At 54.2% G+C, this 20450-nt stretch overlaps 1 protein-coding gene across 1 annotated transcript; it reads right to left on the bottom strand.

The window, feature by feature from the left end:
• Positions 1-2036: 2036 nt before the first annotated feature.
• On the bottom strand, positions 2037-13586 carry ARF6 (ARF GTPase 6). The gene is made up of 3 exons (XM_074996176.1): positions 13374-13586; positions 7538-7753; positions 2037-6387 (listed from the first exon to the last, which is right to left on the bottom strand). Exon 3 carries the CDS (start codon positions 5972-5974, stop codon positions 5447-5449), a length of 528 nt encoding a protein of 175 aa, XP_074852277.1. The 5' UTR covers positions 5975-6387; positions 7538-7753; positions 13374-13586; the 3' UTR covers positions 2037-5446.
• Between the last annotated feature and the right edge of the window lie 6864 nt (positions 13587-20450).

Raw genomic sequence — 20450 nt, 5'->3', positions numbered from 1 at the left:
CCTGTGAGGAGCACAGCTTTGTAGATTTGATTACATGCTCAGAGGAGGCACTTGGTTCCATAAATGGGCAGGGAAGAATGGTACTAGTAGTTTCCACGCTACCAGTGCGGTGGCGGGGGGGCGTGGAAAACAAGTTTCATTTGGTGGCAAAAATCCAACAGCATAGGAAGCAGTATCCAGGCCATATTAACATCACCCCCCCAACCCCCAAGAGTTATAATACTATTAACATAAGCAAGTTTATTATCCCTTATTTTCCATGCCATCTTTTAAGAAGTAGGTAGCGTCACAGCTCTCTCAAACTTTTAAGGAACTGCTTCCTTCCCAGACTAATGCATCAAACCCACCATGCTCAGTTCTTGCACTGGAATTGCATTTATTGACCCACATCACCTAACGTGGACAGACACCAAGTATCAAAAAGTAGGGTTTCTTGAAGATATAAGACACACACCCATTGAGCTTGTTTATTGTCTCTTCAAAAATAGCACTGCCAAATTATCCTTCTTATCATACTTCAGATGGCCCTTCTTATATTTGATATTCATTTACATAATTTGCTTCATGCCTAACTATTGAAGGACAGCCGACACAGTATAGAATCCCCCCCCCCCCCAAATTTTTTTAAAAGATTAACGCAAGACTTACGTGCTGAAATACAACAGTAATTCTTCTCACCCTTCAATGGGCTTAGAATAAAATGTTCTTACTCTACGTAAGGGGCTAGTGGAAGTTCCCCCAAGGAAATACTAGTATCTTCTGTATAATTTAAGATATAGCTTAAACAAACAAACAAAACGTTGCAAACATTACAAACCTAACCAAGATTGCCTCAGTGAAATGCTGTTCTTGACAGTTCCGGTGCCTCTGCTGCTTAAACTTTCCACAAACTACAAAGTGAAAGATGACCAATCTCGTCATTTTTTCAGACCTGCTGGAAACCGAAACTGTCAGTCACGTCTGTGTGTCATATTTAATTAACATCTTTTCCTCTTCTATTTGACCAGCCTGGACAGTATCACTTCTAAAAATACGTATATAGAAATTTGATTAACAATCCACCATTTTAATACAGTAGACAAGTACATTTTTTAAATTGATGGAAATGTGGGTTTTATTTGACATTATTGCCTGCCTCTGTGGAATAGTGTGTTTTTGTTAGTAGGCTGAGTCTTCGTTTAGGCTAGTAAGAGAGGGCAAGCTCTTCCAAGTCTTAGCCATTAGTATCAATTTGACCCTGTGACAGACAGAGATTTTTGAAGCTTCTTCTATTTGCCAAAGACAGTAATAAGAATATAAGCTAAAGCTGAATGCAGTTAGAGAGGTCTAACATACAAGTGTTCAACCTTACAACACAAAGTTTTAGTAAGAATTAAGACATTGGGTTATCAGATTTCTAGTTTGTTTTTTCTGAGACTGTCTCCTCACAATTTGTTCAGGTTTAAACCAGTTTTAAAAGCCACATCCCTAGCTAAGGCGTGCCAAGTTTGTGTGTAGGTAAGACCAACATGAGATAGCGTAAGCTAATTATTTAAAACAAAAATATTGCTGAAACTGTGGAAGCATAACCCTGACACAACCTGGGCATACATGAACACTTGAAATTTGATTTTAGAATTACCTTAATGCAGCAGAATGATTCCTGAGTCACCTGTGTACGTCTGATTTTTCAACATAAATGACAAAAGGCAAACGTTACCTTTTTCTTTGATGTCCCATAGCCACTTCAATGCCAGCATCTCATCTGTCACTTCTCAAAGTCAACTGAACCATCTTCAGCCACATCAAGACTGCCTCTACACATGCAGACTCCAAAGTCTGATTAGCTCTTCCTGATGTATCACATCTCTGCCCTCCACTCTATAAAAATTCCAGCTACTGAAGTAGTTGTTCGCTCTTTTGGCCTCTTCCCTAATCCCTTCACCGCCTCACTGCTGAACTAGTTGCTTCATTCTCCACTGCAAAGCACCACAACTTCACTCATCTCTGTAATTGTTTGCATGCCTCTATTACGTCAGCTCTTTATTTCTCAGATTTTTCCCCATCCTACCCCTTAATGTAAAAGCACCTTTCCTTCCCTCTATTCCTTTAAGCCATTTTTTCCATGAAAGTTTTCCAGGACTGATCACCTCATTGGCAGCTCTTCTATGCTTTCTGGCAATTAAACTGTGCTGTACATTACATGTGTTCAAATTCCAAAGAGCAATGATCTTCAACTGAAGTATTTTACAAAACTTAATATATTGAAAGCATGAAGTTTATTGCAATAAAAAAGGAGGCTGTAACTTGAAGTGGGAGTATATGTAAATATAACCCTGTCTCCTCTTTCCTACCTTTTAGTTATAATTTATGTGACTTAAAGGAGGTCTTAAGAGAAACTATCATTACAATCCTTCAAGACCAAGTTAAACAGAACCATGGGTCTCTGTGTAAGCAGAAGGCACTAATCTCGTGTATTGTACAGACCTTTTCTGTTCTTCCCCATATTCAAATGTAAGTAACATACCAGGAGAGCTGCACTGTATAATTGTTTTTATTTTCTGCTCATTAATTCTTTACCAATACTACAAACACACTGAGAACACAAAACTCCTGTTTTACTGTTGTCAGGGAGATGAAAATCTATGAACTCATTCACTTACCAGACAAGATTAATGCCATTCAAAAACCTACTCCAGTTGACTTTGCAAATCCACATGAACACAGAACTTGATGCACTTAAGATTGTAATAATTCTGACAATTTAAAAAACAGATTGTCACTTTAACCTCCAAGGTATAATTAATTGCATTGTTTCCCTCCCCGCAAATGCTTTCTATAAAGATATTTTGAAAATGAAGCCTTTATATTTTGTTCAGGACCAAGGTCATTTATTTTTTTAATTATCTGCCACACAGTTTTCAATAACTTGAGTCTCTCCCCAGAGCATTTAAAAATTCAAGAGTATAATTCACCATTTTACCTACACAACATCTAAAATAACAAAATTACCAAAGAAATACAAAATTCTGAATTCAATTTAATGTAAAAACCTAGTGAAATTTAAACCTGCCCCAAACAGTGTTTGAAGAGAAAGAACCCAATATACACTTTAGACTGAAAGTGAAAACCCAACCTTTCATTTTGATTGAGATATGTTTAAGAAAGTTTGAAAACTATTAAGAGCTTCAAGTCTTCCAGTTTAGGCATTTACCTTTGTGCTTGGCTTTTTCATTTTTGTTCCAGAAGAAAATAATTGTACCTTGGTATTTGGTTTAAAACAACCACACTATTTAACCAACTACATTAAATGAAATGAAGAATTTCTTTATGTTGTGACAAATAGAAAATAGACCAACAACTCAATAAGGACTTAAAAGGACTTTTAAAATGAAGAATTCTGGTTTCTACCTCAGAATTATGATTTAAAGTAAGTGAATTTGCCTTGCTTTCCTAATGTATAGTTTTCTTTACAAAATTGTTTGAGTCATTGCTGTTTTCTACTATCACCCAGAACCCTTTCACTCACACTGCAACTCACACTAACACTGTTCTTCCTTTGGAACCATATTCTAAACTAAGCGTTTTTCTTTAAAGGGGTCTGATGCATGAAATTTTTAGAAAATAAAAACTTCTATACTTTTATCTCCCCATAGATCTTTGGTAAGAGCTCCATAACACACTGTACTTAGCATGCAGACTCAACACTGTGAAAATGTAGTGCAATGCCCAAATCTAATGTCAAACTAACACCCTCAAAATATCTTTTTTTCTTTTTTGTTACATTCCTAGAATTCCCCAGTTGAGTCTAACTCCATGAGGAAATCTGAAGTTAATCCTTAAGGCTGAATAAAACACCCAGCTGCTTTATATTTTTGCACCCAGTATTAATACGTGATTGAAAAAAATATCTGATCTGAACTCAGTCTGGGTGGTTTGTTTGGTTTTGCCATATCTTGTCAGACACATGACAACTGTGCTATGGCAAGTGAGCTGCTTGCCCTTTAAAAACTACATAAGGAAGATTACATTCATAGTCATATGCTCATTCTTTACACTTCACCCTCATTAGTAATTACTCAAGGGATTAAATTCAGACATGCAGCATAACTCCTTTCATACAAAATTACAGTAATGTTACAAAAGAGGAACAAAACTGTTTATAACTACTTTGGGAGTTAGACTGTGGTCTTGCAAAAACTAAATTGTGACGACTTTCAAATGGCAGTTACTCGTGTTAAAATAAAGTTAAAGTTTAGAACTGAGCTTGCTTATACAAATGATTACGATCTAGAAACAAATGGGGGGTGTGCAGTTGAAAGATGCACGCTTGTCAGAAAACTTGATTTTTCAAATTTTGGAAGAGGAAGCATTTCCAAAAGCCTCAAAATTAACAAATACATCTTTCCTATGTTGTAAGAGGCAAGACATGATTTGATTTTTGCCTAATGGCAAGTAAAAACGAGTCAGTAATGTTTACACATTACTACATTTTCCAGAAAAATGTATCCTGCACAGTGAAGGAGACTGATACATAACTAGTTAAAATTGCAGCTAAACATCAAGAACCTTGCAATGCAAGACAGAAGAACTGTGAATAGAGTATAACTTGAAACTATTACATCATTCACATTTTATTCATTATATGCTTGCTATGTAATATGGGGAACTTATTTGCATCCCTACTCATGCATGATGTATGGTTCAGAACTCCACAGCTGACATTTCAATGCAGTTCTTACATTACCTAGTTAAGATTACCTCTGATATGTACTTTGAACTGACTACAATGGTATTCTCTCTATCTGCCATTGTAGACAAGGTTTTACCTACCATGTTAGTCTTAGATATGAAAAAAGACAGATTTAGTTACAGCTTGAGGACTTTTTTTTTTTTTTAAAAAGATGTCCTCAATATAAAAAGACAGACTGCAGTTTGGTTTTAAGCAATAATTTTCAGTTTACTGATGAAACAGACCTATCAACATATCCTGCATGAATGCAAAATGAAGCAATCTACAGCAAGTGATAAAGAAATATAATTTTAAAAAGTAGAACCAGAATGCATACACTGAAAAATGGTTATCCCCATCTTTCTTCACCACCCCTTCCCCACAAAAAAAAAAAAAAAAAAAAAATCAAATTGTAAGGGCTATCAAGAGAGGAAAAATATTACTTAGCAAATCTACAGTGTGTCTTTTCCCGGTTTGCTGGAAGTCTGCCATAGCAGCTAGTGCTTGTGTTCGTGTCATGTTTGGAGATTACAGCATCCTAATGCCAAGCAAGAAGAGTTAAAACAGGAATCCAGTCATCATGTAGAAGGAAAGGGTGGTAACTGGTGAAGAAGTGATCATAATCCTATGGATACTTGGTTTTAATTTTTCGGTAGAGAATCATTCTTCTAGGAAACCAGGTGGGCTTTTTTATTTTTTTAAATTCTCTGAAGACTAAGTAGTTCTTTTTTATCATTAGGATTTATAATTGGACGTTAACCATGTCAGCCCCTCATAGAGTCCATCACCTGTGGTAGCACAAGAGGGCTGCACGTACCAATTCCTATCCCTGATCCGGGTGAGGCCCAGTTTCTCCTGGATTTCATGGGGTTTCATAGCATCCGGCAGGTCCTGCTTGTTGGCGAAGATAAGGATGATGGCGTCCCGCATCTCCCGGTCGTTGATAATGCGGTGCAGCTCCTGGCGGGCCTCGTCTATGCGGTCGCGGTCGGCGCAGTCCACCACAAAGATTAACCCCTGCGTGCCCGTGTAGTAGTGCCGCCACAGGGGACGAATCTTGTCCTGGCCCCCGACGTCCCACACGTTGAACTTGACGTTTTTGTAAGTCACCGTCTCCACGTTGAAGCCAACGGTGGGGATCGTGGTGACCGACTGGCCCAGCTTCAGTTTATACAGGATGGTGGTTTTCCCGGCCGCGTCCAGACCCAGCATCAAGATCCGCATCTCCTTGTTGCCGAAGATCTTGGACAGCACCTTGCCCATCTCGGCGGCATCCACAGGGCCCTGGGAGCAGAGCAGAACCCGGAGGCCGCTGACACGTGCTGCAGGAGGCCGCTGTGTCCTCGCCCCAGAGAGCGGGCAGGGGAGGCGGTGCGGGGCCAGCGGCCGGGAGAGCCCGATACCCGGAGCCTCACCGCGCGGGAGGCTGGTTACCGGGGAAGGCCCGCGGGCTTATCCCGCCCCAGGGGCTGGGGCAGGGTCCCACGGGGCTGGCCGCTTCCCCGCCAAGCCCCGCAGAGAGGCCGCCAGCGCGCCTTAGGGAGAGCCGGGAAGCGTCAGGTCCGTACCGCCCGCCCTGCCCGCTGCGGGCCCAGCCTCCTGCCCTTCGCCGCCGGGCCCAGAGCAGCCCGCGCCCGGCTCCTCAGCTCATGGATGCCGGCAGCTCCGGCTCGTGCCTGCAAAGGGGGCGGAGAAAGGCGCTAAGCGGCTGGCGCGAGCGGGCCCGGCCGCAGGGAGTCCCCAGCAGCCAAGAGCCTACGGTGCCGCCCGCCCGGCTCGCGCCGCTCCCTGACGCGGCCAACCCAACGCCGCCGGAAAAGGTGCCGCGCGAGCACACCTTCACTTCCCCTCGGCCGGCAGCGCGCCTGCGCACAGCGCCCTGCGCGACAAGCCCAGCCCCTTCAGCAAAAGGAAGAGCGCCTGTGCGGTTCCTCCATGGATGAGGACATTGCGCATGCGCAAACCCGACCCCGAAAAAATCGACCGCTGTCTCACTACCACGCATGCGCACGGCAACGCCACGGAGGGCTTCGTTGTTTGAAGAAAGGCGCTTTTCTCCCGCCTGAGAGATGCGCGTGCGCACTGATATGATCAGCCGCGCGCACCCCTGGCGAGTCCCACGTCTGGACTCACGCTGCGCAGGCGTCGCCAGAGTGCAACCGAGTCACAAGAATGCGGCCTCTGTGGAATCCCGCCTAATTTGTCCGGGACAAAATCTGCGCATGCGCTAGGCCGCAACACTCACAGAGCCTTATTTCCGCCTTGCCATGAGCGCGCATGCCCAATAACATTCCCCGACTCACCCACCCCGCACGTGTGAGGGGTTACGTGAAAATCCCTGCGCTGGATCTGCGCATGCGAGCGCGTAATAGGCGTGTCTGGGATGAGGAGAGGCGCTGTGCGGTCACACGTCAGCACAGGGCCTAAGGGGCGGGAGCCTAATGCCAACGCTCCCTCTTAAAGGGCCAGGCAGTGCCGGCAGGGGACGTGTCTGGGGGAAGGGGCTGTACTGTGCGGTGCAGGCCGGCGCACCCGAGCGGCTTCCAGGCCCTTCTCCCGGGGCTATGAGTGCAAGGGCCTCCTTGGGGGGCGTTACCAGGGTCCCCGAGGGGCGCGCTGTGAGGCTTGGGTGTGCCTGAGGGAAGGGGCTGAGCCGCGTAGGTGAGGCCTGGTGCGCACCTGGTCCCCACAGTCTGGCACCGCCGCGGGACAGGAGCCCTGCGGCCTAGTGTTGCTTGGCGGGATGGCAGCTCCGGTTCCCACACACGGGCCCCAAGGGAAGCTGTGCCAACCTCCCCCGCCCCCCACGCTCACTCAGCGACCCACCTGTGCCCCGGGGTGTGCAGGAGCTGGGGAGTCACGACTCCAGGTGTTTGCAAACTGCATGCCGTGGGAGGCCCTGCAGCGGCCTGGGAGAGCGAGAACCCAGGGGGCTTTGGCCCAAGAATGCACTGGTTCAGCACATTTCCAGCGCAGCCCTCGGCCGGCCTGGGCTCCTGTGGTGTCCTGACTGGAATAAAGCTGCCCAGTCTGGCATATACCCTGCGGAGGGAACCAGAAGTAAATCAAGTCCTGGTCACTGTTGCTATGCACATGTGTAACTGCCCACAGGCTACTCAAGCCTGGGATCTCTGGGGCTCAGTGTAGGCACCTCTACAGCTTGTGCTAAAAGCCAGCTGGCTCTCAGCTTAGGCCAGTGGTTATTAGCCTTTACCACAGACAGCACCCCTTTGGGTCTCAAAACATGTTCTTGCACCCCTTATCAAAAATGGAGATGGGTGGGCCTATATCCTTTTAAATGCATATTTTATATATATATATGTGTGTGTGTGTGTGTGTATATATATATAGTTTTATGTTATTACTCACCACAAATAATAGTGCAGTAAGCATACAAAAATACACAAGTACTACCCAGAGATGTTGCAGAGTTTTGCTGTAGAAGTAAACTGAAAGTGACCCACCTGCTAACAGTTAGCAGCTGACTGAATTCAGACAAAGCTGCTGCACTGCCCATCATCATCTGCACATGTGTCAAGAAACGCCCCCCCCAGTGTGGTGGTACACGGCATTTTGTAGCAAAATAATTTTACTACAATTAGCTTAAAAACTTGAAAATAATTTTTGTTTGTATATTACAGTAATTGTCAAAAATTGTATACTGTTAATAAATCAATAGGTTTGATGAAACAAAGTAGTTGTACTTATGTGCCTGTGACTAATTTGTGTTTTCAATTATTTACCTTCTAAAAAAATCTGGTATGTCTCGCACTCCCAGAAGGGGCATCATGCATCCCCAGGGGGTGCACGCATCCCCAGGGGGTGCACGCATCCCCAGGTTAAGAACCACTAACTTAGGCTGTTGAGGACACATTCTCTGTGAAGTGGTCTAGGTACCATGGGACAGTTAACCACACATAACTGTGGAGGTTATACACGTAAGACTAAGATGGAATGTGAGAGGAACTGTAGGTAAGTGGCACCAGAATACAAATGTGAAAAAACAGCAGAGGTCCCTTACAGGACAGCCTTCAGAACTTTGTCGCTTATGCTCCGAAATATCTGTTAGTCCATAAAGTGCCACAGGACTTCTTGTTCTTCTTGAAGACACAGACTAACCTGGCTACCTCTCTGATACTTGTTACCATGCAAAGAACTTTGTCGTTACTATATGGGGCATGCAAAGAAGCCCCCCTCCCCCAAGCAAGGCAACAAAAGTCACTTTTATCAGTGCAATGTACAAACGCAAGGTGTTTTTAGATTACGTAATTACCATTGGTAAGAGAAGATGTTAAGAATGTCATGTTTTCCTTTGACAAAGCAAGAGAATATGGAGAATGCTAAAGTGGCTTCTCCCTGGATTCCTGCGAGGAGTGATTGGGTCTCATACTACACCCATGGCAACGATGCCATTGAGTTCAGGGTATGGGAGAGTGGACTTAGAGCCCAAGTGAGATTTCTAGTATATAGTAATTGGTATAAAGAATAATTAAGTCCATATGCTAACAGCTGAAAATGTCTACTAGTTGTGAAATGGGGTGTGTCAGTGTTTCAGGAGAGGAGGATCACCTTTAGTTCAAATGGAGAATAGCTCTTTTTTCCAAAACAAAAAGCAAAATAGTTTATTAGGTGAGCTTTTGTGGGACAGACCCACTTCTTCAGACCACAGCCAGACCAGAACAGACTCAATATTTAAGGCACAGAGAACCAAAAACAGTAAGCAAGGAGGACAAATGAGAAAAAGATAATCAAGGTGAGCAAATCAGAGAGTGGAGGGGTGGGGGGGAAGGTCAAGAATTAGACTGAGCCAAGTATGCAGATGAGACCCTACAGTGACTCAGAAAGTTCCCATCACGATTTAAACCATGTGTTAATGTGCTGAATTTGAATATAAAAGCCAGCTCAGCTGCTTCCCTTTGCAGAACCGTGCGATAATTCTTCTTCAGTAACACACATACCTTTAGGTAATTGACAGAATTCTCCATTCCATTAAAATGTTGACTAACTGGTTTGTGGATCTGAAGTGTTTTGATGTCTGTTTCGTGCCCATTGACCTTTTGTCTAAGGGAGTTAGAAGTCTGTCCAATACACAAAGCATCTGGGAGAAGTCTGTCCAATATACAAAGCATCTGTTCTGGTCTGGTCTGCCTCATGTTCTTGAATTCTACAACCAGGAGTTTCTTTTTTGTGTTCCTCTCTGTCCCTTCACCAAACCCCATTCACAGTGCTTGGCCTGGGTCACATGGCACCAGCCGTCAGAGGCACATGTGTATGAGTTCACTTTCTACACTGGGGAAGAAGGCCCCATGCTGGCTCCATCAAGTCATTGTCACCCCACCATCTGCTGCTCCTCCCTGCTGGCCCTCCCACCAGCTCCTTCTGCATATTTCCTCTAAAGCCCTTCCTTCACCAGCTACCACCTGCCTCTCTATGCATCAGACCCTTCCTATTTTCAGCTCCCTGCATCCCTGGGAGCAGACATCAACATAAGTGGGGTCCTACATGGGAGTGGGTGAACAGGGGTATTATCGCAGTTCCTTGCTGCCCTGTATGTCCAACCCACAGAACTCACCACCAGAATTTAGAGTGGGAGCTGGTAAAATCAGCCAGGCACTGTGGCTTGGGCCTGTGATCCCAGGAACTGGGGCACCTGAGGGCAGGGGATGGCTTGAGCGCAGGAGTCCTGGGCTGCAGAGAGCTGTCCCACTGGGGGGTCTGCACTGTTTGGAACCAGTGTGGTGGTCCCAACCACGCTTAGTGTCACCAAACCCCTCAACAGTGGGCGTGTGCCTGCAAACCTTCTCTGCAACTGAACCTGAGAAGAAGAGGGGCCCCTTCCATGCATCTGTTCAGCCGCACTCTCCTTAGCTGGAGGGGAAACCCGGGCCACCAGGTGGAGGGCTCTTCTTGGGGGGTGGCTGGGTGTACCCACGTGACTGGTATCGCTAAGGGTGGGCGAACAGCGGGAGCACGTGGAGTGGGGCTCCAGGAGGGGGCCGCCGGAGGCATTTCACCCAGCCCCTTACCCGCCATTGCCGTGGTGCCACCTTGTCCGCCACCTCCCACCCACGCCAGCTGAGCCTCCGACGGGCTGAAACACTGCGGGCAGGGGGAGGCCCTGAGGCTGCGCACGGGCCTGGCTGTAACTCGGGGGCTGATCCCGGTCCCGTGCGTCCGGAGCGGCGTGGAAACCTGCCCCGGGGGCTCCGCGCCCCGCAGGGACGGACCGAGGTGGGAACCTGAGGTCAAGCCTCGAGCGGGGGGAGGGGGGGTCGCCCTCGGCGCTGACGCCAGAGCCGCGGGCGGGGACTGTCCGGCGGCCGCGCCGAGCTCTGGCGGCTGCACAGGGAGGCGGCCGCCGCGAAGAGCTTTGCCGCGTCCCCTGCTGCCCCCGCGTGGCCGAAGCTCGGCACTCGCAGGAGGAGTTGCCGCTGGTGCCTGTGGGCGGCACAGGGGGCCGGATCCGGAGGTCGGGGGCCCGGCCGGGCTGCGCTCAGCCCCACACGGGAGCCCGGGACGTTCGGGGCCCCGGGGCAGAAGCGGCGCAGGCCCCAGTCCCGCGGCTCCGATGGGGCCGGGGGGTCACACTGGGGCCTCGCGGCTGGAGCCGGCCCCGGCCCCGCGCCCGTCCCCCGGGGCCAGGCTGTGCCCGAAGCCCCGGGCTGCACTGGCGGCGCCCAACGCCAGTCACCTGGGGGCGTGAGTTCGGCTCCGAGCGCCGGTTCCGTCCGCCCCCAGCCCAGCACCGAGAGCCGGAGCTGGAGCGGCTGAGCCCAGCCGGGCGCCGTGGCGGGCGCCTGTGATCCCAGCGCCGGGGAGGCTGAGGCCAGTAGATCGCTCCCGCTCAGGGGCTCTGCGCTGCGGGGGGCTGCAGCGATCGGGTGTCCCGCTGCGGGCGGCCCCAACATGGGGGTCCCAGGGCACCTCGGGGTCCCCAGGTTGCCTAAGGGGGGGTGATCCGGCCCAGGCCGGACACGGAGCAGGTCAAAGCCCCCGTGCGGCTCGGCGGCGGGATGGCGCCTGAGAACAACCATGCAGCGCAGCCTGGGCGCGGCGGCGGGACCCCGCCTCCTTTTGCGGAGCCCCCCGGCGGGGGGACCGTGGTCTGAGGCCGGCGTGGGGGGGAGACCCGCGGCGGCTGGGCGGGGGAACCGGGACCCACACGCCGCTGCCCCCCAGGGGACCGCAGGGATCTGACCCGCCGAGGAGCCCGGAGCGCGCAGGGGAAGCAGCGGCGCAGGCCGCGGGCGGGGAGCAGCCCCCAGCAGCGCCACGTGGATGTGGGGAACGGGAAGAACCGGCACGTCCGCCCACGGGAGATCTGTGCGGCGGGGCCCAGCTCCGGCTCCGCCATTAACCCGCAGGGACGGGGCAGGGCCAGGAGCGCGGACAGAGCCACCTCCCCGGCCCGGCCCGGCCCGGACTGTTCAGTGGGCGCGGACCAGGGGGCCCCTCACGCCGCGGCCCCGGCAGGCGGCAGACACCACCGGCTGAGAGCGAGTCTCGCCTCTGCCGCCGCCTACGCGAGATCCGCTCCACGGCAGCAGGGCCCGCACCCGCCCGGCCCAGGGGTTCTTGCGGGCGGGAGCCCCGCAGCCCGAGGTCGCTTCCCTCCCCGCGCCCGGGCCAGCCGCCGCCCTGGAGGGGAGCAAAGGCCACCCCCGGGGGGCTCCGAGGGGGTCGCAGAGGTACCCATGTGCAGGAGTCCGCGACGGCGGGCGGGAGCGGGACATCCCGCTCTGCAGACCGGGGAGGGGGCGCCGGGGTCCTCCTCTGCCACTGCCCGGCGGCCCCGTCCCGGGGAGCCCCTGCGGCCCACACGCTTCGGGCTGTCCGCGGCCCTGGGGCTCCGCACGGGCCTGGCTGTCAGTCTGGGCCCTGGGGCTCAGCCCGGGGCATCTCGGAGAGCCCGGCCGGAGCCGCCCTGCGCAGCACCGCGGCGCGGGGTGTCCCCGGTGAGCTCCTGAGCCGGGCGAGGGGCGCCGCCAAGGCGCGTGCGAAGGGGAGCCGAGGGCGCGCAGCCCGGAGCCCCCACAGCCCTGGGACCCGAGCGGGGAGGGACCCCCGGGCGGGCAGCGCGGAGCGGGAGGGGCCCAGCGTCTCCGGCGGAGGCTAAGGGGGAAGCGGCCGCGCGGGACACCGGCCGGGCGACTCCGATCCCAGCGCCCGGAGGCTGCGCGGAGGCGCAGCCAATTCCCCGCGTTCGCCCCTCCTCGGTCTGGGGGCGCGTAGGGAGCCGCCGCCGCCGCCCGGATCTGGGTCCCCACCGGGGGTCCGGTCCCCGCCCTGCGGCGGGTGCGCAAAAGGAGGCCGGGTCCCGCCGCCGCGCCCAGGCTGCGCTGCGCGGCTGTTCTCAGGCGCCACCCCGCCGCCGAGCCGCACGGGGGCTTTGACCTGCTCCGTGTCCGGCCTGGGCCGGGTCACCCCTCCTTAAGTAACCTGGGGACCCCGAGCTGCCCCGGGACCCCCATGTCGGTGCCACCCGCAGCGGGACACCCGATCGGCGCAGCCCCCCCGCAGCGCAGAGCCCCGGGGCGGGAGCGATCCGCCGGCCTCAGCCTCCCCGGCGCTGGGATCACAGGCGCCCGCCACAGCGCCCGGCTGGGTTCGGCTCCGCCCGTTTCCCCCTTCAGGGCCCTCCGCAGGCAGGAGTGACTCTCACCCAGCCGGTAGAACAGGAGGTTTATGAGGCGACAGAGGCCCAGTTTCTCACAGCAGAGTCAGTGCAGCGCTCAGAGACAGTCATTGCAACCCGTCCTGGGGAGAGGAGCCCGAGGGGTGTGCGATGGAGCGGGGGATACCTGTGTGTGTGTGTGAGTGGCTCACAGAGCGTGTGGGTCTCCTGCTGAGGGTCACCTTGAGGACCAGGTGACACCTTTGTACTGGAAACAAAGGAGGAGGTGGAGCCTGAGGGGTTTGAATTGGCACTGGGAGTGGGAAGCAGTTAGTCTGGGCTGAGAGGGAGAGAAAGACCAAGGAGGGGGCAAGGCCCCGGTTCTGGGGGCCCCTCGGGGCCTCCTCTCCCCAGCATGGATAGGACTGGCCGTCTCTGCCGGCTGGACTGACTCCTCTGTACGACGCTGTGTCCTGTCGGCTAATAAACCTGCTGTTCTCCTGCTGAGTGAGAGTCACTCCTGTCTGCGGATGGGGTGCAAACGTCATCCAAATAAGTAAGGCTGCAGCTTCCCCAGCGCCCACACCATGGCCAGACGTTCCTTCTCTATGGCCAGGTAGTTCTGCTCCCAGGGCAGCAGCTTCTTGCTCAGGTACACGATGGGGAGTTTCTCCCCCTTGTCATTCACCTGCATTAGCACAGCCCCCAGCCCCACGTCTGAGGCGTGGGCGAACACCATGAAAGGCTTGTCGAAGTCTGGATTTTCCAGCACGAGGGCCCTGACCAGAGCCTCCTTCAGCACACAGAGGGCCTCTTGGCACTGCTCCGTCCAGACCACCTTGTTAGGCTTTCCCTTCTTACACAGCTCTGTGAGGGGAGCTGCCATGGAGCTAAAGTGGGGCACAAACCTCAGGCAGTACCCCGCCATCCCAATGAGGGCCTGGACCTGCTTCTCAGTCTCGGGTGTTGGCCAGTGTCTGACAGCCTCCACTTTAGCTGGCTCTGGCTTTAAGCAGCCGCTGCCCACCTTGTGGCCCAGATAGGTTACCTCAGCCATCCCCACCTTGTACTTCCCTGCCTTGATAGTCAGACCAGCCTTCTGGAGTCGGTCCAGCACCCGCTTGACCTGGGACACGTGGTCCTCCCACATCTGGCTGAAGATGCAAATGTCGTCCATGTAAGCCAGGGCAAAGCTCTCCATCCCTTTCACTAGCTGGTCCACCAGATGCTGGAAGGTAGCGGGTGCCCCCTTGAGGCCGAAGGGCAGGACCAGGAACTCATACAGCCCGACAGGGGTGATGAAAGCCGACTTGAGCCGGGCATCTTCGTCTAATGGCACTTGCCAGTATCCTTTGGTGAGGTCTGTGGTGGTGAGGTACCAGACTCCCACCGGCTTTTCTTAGAGGTCATCAGGCCTTGGAATGGGGTAGGCATCTCATATGGTGATGGCGTTAAGCTTGCGATAGTCCACCCAAAAGTGAACAGACCCATCTTTTTTAGGGACTAACACCACGGGAGAGGCCCAGGGGCTGGAGGAGGGTTGGATCACCCCCAGAGCCAGCATGTCTTCAACCTCCCGCTCTGTGTCCTGAGCCATCTTCCCTGTGGCTCTGAATGGGACACACTTGATGGGGAGTGGGTGCCTGTCTCTGTTCAGTGGACAGCCAGGTCAGTCAGAAAACAGCTGTTGGTGTGAATGCAGCACCTCCTTGATCTCCATCTGGTGGGCAGCCCCACCATGCGCTGCGGGGCTGTTTTCAGGCACCATCCCGCCACCGCGCCGCATAGGGGCTTTGACCTGCTCTGTGTCAGGGCTGGGCTGGGCTGGGTCACCCCTCCTTAGGCAACCTGGGGACCCCGAGCTGCCCCAGGACCCCCATTTCGGTGCCGCCCGCAGCAGGACACCTGATCAGCGCAGCCCCGAGCCCCTGAGCGGGAGCGATCCGCCACCCTCAGCCTCCCCGGCGCTAGGATCACAGACGCCCGCCACGGCACCCAGCTGGGTTCTGTTCCGCCCGTTTCCCCCTTCAGGGCCCTCCGCAGGCATGAGTGACTCTCACCCAGCCGGTAGAACAGGAGGTTTATGAGGAGACAGAGGCCCAGTTTCTCACAGCAGAGTCAGTGCAGCACTCAGAGACAGTCATTGCAACCCGTCCTGGGGAGAGGAGCCCGAGGGGTGTGCGATGGAGTGGGGGATACCGGTGTGTGTGTGTGAGTGGCTCACAGAGCGTGTGGGTCTCCTGCTGAGGGTCACCTTGAGGACCAGGTGACACCTTTGTACTGGAAACAAAGGAGGAGGTGGAGCCTGAGGGGTTTGAATTGGCACTGGGAGTGGGAAGCAGTTAGTCTGGGCTGAGAGGGAGAGAAAGACCAAGGAGGGGGCAAGGCCCCGGTTCTGGGGGCCCCTCGGGGCCTCCTCTCCCCAGCATGGATAGGACTGGCCGTCTCTGCCGGCTGGACTGACTCCTCTGTACGACGCTGTGTCCTGTCGGCTAATAAACCTGCTGTTCTCCTGCTGAGTGAGAGTCACTCCTGTCTGCGGATGGGGTGCAAACGTCATCCAAATAAGTAAGGCTGCAGCTTCCCCAGCGCCCACACCATGGCCAGACGTTCCTTCTCTATGGCCAGGTAGTTCTGCTCCCAGGGCAGCAGCTTCTTGCTCAGGTACACGATGGGGAGTTTCTCCCCCTTGTCATTCACCTGCATTAGCACAGCCCCCAGCCCCACGTCTGAGGCGTGGGCGAACACCATGAAAGGCTTGTCGAAGTCTGGATTTTCCAGCACGAGGGCCCTGACCAGAGCCTCCTTCAGCACACAGAGGGCCTCTTGGCACTGCTCCGTCCAGACCACCTTGTTAGGCTTTCCCTTCTTACACAGCTCTGTGAGGGGAGCTGCGATGGAGCTAAAGTGGGGCACAAACCTCAGGCAGTACCCCGCCATCCCAATGAAGGCCTGGACCTGCTTCTTCGTCTGAGGTGTTGGCCAGTGTCTGACAGCCTCCACTTTAGCTGGCTCTGGGTTTAACCAGCCGCTGCCCAACTTGTGGCCCAGGTAGGTTACCTCAGCCATTCCCACCTTGCACTTCCCTACTTCCCTACTTCCCTACTTCTGAAGTCGGTCCAGCACCTGCTTGACCTGGGACATGTGGTCCTCCCACATCTGGCTGAAGATGCAAATGTCGTCCATGTAAGCCAGGGCAAAGCTCTCCATCCCTTTCAGTAGCTGGTCCAGCAGACCCTGGAAGGTAGCAGGTGCCCTCTTGAGGCCAAAGGGCAGGACCAGGAACTCGTAGAGCCCCACAAGGGTGATGAAAGCCAACTTGAGCTGGGCATCTTGGTCTAATGGCACTTGCCAGTACCCCTTGGTGAGGTCTATGGTGGTGAGGTAACGGGCTCCCCCCAGCTTGTCTAAAAGGTCATCAGGCCTGGGCATGAGGTAGGCGTCCGATACAGTGATGGCGTTAAGCTTGCGATAGTCCACACATAACCGAACAGACCCATCTTTTTTAGGGACTAACACCACGGGAGAGGCCCAGGGGCTGGAGGAGGGTTGGATCACCCCCAGAGCCAGCATGTCTTCAACCTCCCTCTCTATGTCCTGAGCCGTCTTCCCTGTGGCTCTGAATGGCACACACTTGATAGGGGCGTGGGTGCCTGTCTCTATTCGGTGGACAGCTAGGTCAGTGCGTCCAGGTCAGTCAGAGAACAGCTGTTGATGTGAATGCAGCACCTCCTTGACCTCCGTCTTCTGGGCAGGGGTCAGCTGGTCTGAGAGGGGAATAGACTCCAGCAAGGAGCTGGCTCCAGCCCTTGTGAGTAAATCCACCAAGGGATCATCCCCTGCCCCTCCCAGTGCCTGCACACGGCCAGCACCAAGTTCTCTCTGTCCCAGTAAGGTTTCATCATGTTCACATGATAGACCCGATGGCTGTGGGCCCGGTTTGACAGTTCCACCACATAATTCACGTCATTTAGCTGTTTGACGACCTTGAAGGGCCCATCCCAGGCCGCTTGCAGCTTGTTCCGCCGCATAGGTACAAGGACCATCACTTGATCCCTGGTGGCATAGGCTCGGGCCCTGGTGTTACGGTCATACCAGACCTTTTGGTTCCTTTGGGCCATGGAGAGGTTCTCCCTGGCCAGGCCCATGAGCTCGGTGAGTTTTTCCCGGAAGGTCAGTACATACTGTACCACTGACTCCCCTTCAGGAGAGGCCGTCCCCTCCCACTCTTCTCTGAGCAAGTCCAAGGGTCCCCGTACCCTCCTTCCGTACAGCAGCTCAAAGGGGGAGAACCCCGTGGATTCCTGGGGCACCTCCCTGTATGCAAACAGCAGGTGGGGTAAGTACTTGTCCCAGTCATGGGGGTATTGATTCATGAAGGTTCTCAGCATCTGCTTCAGAGTCCCATTGAACCTCTCCACCAGCCCATTGGTCTGCGGGTGGTAGGCTGTGGCCCAGGTGTGCCGGACCCCACACTTGTCCCACAAGCTTTGCAGTAGGGCTGACATGAAGTTGGACCCCTGATCTGTGAGGACCTCCTTGGGGAACCCCACTCTGCTGAAAATGGACAGCAGTGCATCCGCCACGGTGTCAGCGTCAATAGCGGTCAAGGCCACTGCTTCTGGGTATCGCGTGGCAAAATCTACCACTACCAAAATATATTTCTTCCCCGAATGCGTTGCCTTGCTGAAGGGGCCCACTATGTCTATAGCCACTTTCTGGAAAGGCTCTTCTATGATGGGCAGTGGCCTCAGGGGAGCTTTCCCCTTGTCCCGGGTCTTCCCCACCCTCTGGCAGGGATCGCAGGACAGGCAATGCAGACGGACAGCTGCAAAGATCCCAGGCCAAAAATAGTTTTGTAACAACCTTCTCATGGTGCGGTGGATCCCCTGGTGTCCTGCGAGCAGGATATCATGGGCTAGGTACAGCAACCTGCGCCGGTACTTTTGGGGAACCACCAGTTACCTCTGGACTTTCCATGGCTCCGCTTTGCGTCTTGGAGCCCATTCCCGGTACAGGAATCCCTTTTCCCACAGGAATCTCTCCCTGCAGCCCTCCCCCAGCTGGGGAGCTGAGCTGAGACTGGCCAGTTCCCTCAGCTTCTGCAAGGAGGGGTCTCTCTGCTGCTCTGCCTGAAATTCTTCAGCTGGGGCAGGGGCGGATGCTACTTCCCCATCCCTGTCTGGCTCCAGCACCACTGGCCTGTGAGATCTGGTTTTTGGGGGCCCCCTTTCTCTCAGGGTTGGCCCCTGTGTCTCCTGTGACTTTGGCTGGGCTTGTACCCCTGAATCTGGGGAGCGCACCCCTCGTTTTCTTTGGCTACGGGTCAGGACCAGGGCACGAGGGCGTTCACCTTGCCAGTTCTCCAGGTCAGCCCCCATCAGTACATCCGCCGGCAAATGGCTGTGCACGCCCACTTCCTTGGGGACTTCCTTCTTCCCCCATTTCAGGTGCACCCTCGCCATGGGCACCTTGAAAGGGGTCCCGTCAATTCCTGTTATCGTCAGGTGGGAATTGGGTATCATGCAGCCCGGTGCTACCACCCCGCGTCGGGCCAGCGTCACATCAGCGCCTGTGTCCCAGAATCCCGTGACCTTTTTCCCGTCTACCTCGAGGTGTTTGAGACACTTACTCCACAGAGGTATTGCCGCCCCCACTCTGTAAACTGACCTCTGAGCATTTGGTCCCCCTGGCGAGCTGGTCTGTGGGGCGGACTCAGCCCAATCCGAGTGCCTATTGTCAGCACCACCCACCTTGGCCGCCAGCCCCTCTGGCTTCTGGGACTTCACCCAGTTGACTCCATGACCCCGGGGCCTGCTCACCCTGTCTGGGAGCTTGGGGCACTGGGCTGCTCTATGCCCCTTTCACCCACAGCGATAACAGCCTGGGTCTTGTTGTGTCCCTCAGGCCGGCTGCTCTGTCCAGGCTCTGCTTGGCTCTCTGGGGGGTAGGTGGCTGGTCCCTCTTTCCTGGGCTCGCCCAAGAGGTGGTCCCCTCTGTTGTACAGTCAGGGACCGGTCTCTCTGAGATTCTCGGTCTCTCCGGGACTCCCTCTCCCTCCGGGACTCCCTCTCTCCCCGGGGCTCACTTTCTTTATGGGGCTCACTTTCAAACCTGACCCGGCTGTTTGTGAAGTCATCTGCCAGTTTCCCTGCATTGTGTGAATCCTCTGGCTTCCGGTCCACGAGCCACACCCTCAGGTCAGGTGAGCACATCTCGTAGAATCGCTCCACGACCGCCAGCTCGATCAGGTCCTCTGCGGACTGGTCTCCCATTCCGAATGCCCACTTCTGGTAGTATTGCTTCAGGCGGGCGGTTGTATCTACATGGGTTTCCTCTGGCCTCTTCTGCGCCTCTTGGAACTTCTTTTTGTACATCTCCAGAGTCAGCCCAAACTTATGCAGCAGGGCCTGTTTGAACCATTCATAGTCCCCAGGCTGCAGCCCCTCCAGCTGGCTGAGCACCACTGCAGCCTTCCGGCCCAGCAAGGGGGTGAGGTGCCGGAGCCACTCATCTGGGGGAACCTCATGCAACTCACAGGCTCGCTCAAAGGCGGTAAGGAACTCGTCCATGTCCCCTGGGTCCTGACACTGGGCCAGCACACGCGTCTCCAAGTGACTGGCCACCCCGAGCCGTCTGGCCCTCTCCCTGCTTACCGCAGCTGGGGCCTCTTGGCGTCTCGCCTCTGCCATGGCTCGCTCATGCTCCCGCTCTCTCTCTCTCTCCTTCCGTTCTCGTTCTTTCTCCTCCCGCTCTCACTCTCTTTCCTCCCGCTGTCTCTCTTGTAGCTGGCGCTCGTGCTCACGCTCTCTTTCTCGTTCCTGGCGCTTGTGCTCACGCTCTCTTTCCCGTTCCTGGTGCTCCAGTTCCTTTAATCTCACCTCGAGCTCCATCCGTCGCAGCTCTGTGGCGGGGGACTCTGCCCACGATGGACCACCGCTAGCTGAGCGCGACCTGGCGGGCACCGCGTCTGTCTGACGGCATCGAGCCCCTGCTCCTGTCGGAGAATCTGAAATGCTTCCCGAGGCTGACCAGCCACTTTCTGCCGGGACAGGCTCTGCCCCCCCGGATCGGTCATTCTCTTCCAGCTGTGCAATCAGCTGGGCCTTGGTCGCCTTCCCCACG

The sequence above is a fragment of the Carettochelys insculpta genome, chromosome 6 (genome assembly GCF_033958435.1).
Source record: "Carettochelys insculpta isolate YL-2023 chromosome 6, ASM3395843v1, whole genome shotgun sequence".
Lineage (NCBI taxonomy): Eukaryota > Metazoa > Chordata > Testudines > Carettochelyidae > Carettochelys > Carettochelys insculpta.
The sequence above is the reverse complement of the archived record's forward strand: the minus strand, read 5'-3'. Positions and strand labels throughout refer to the sequence as shown.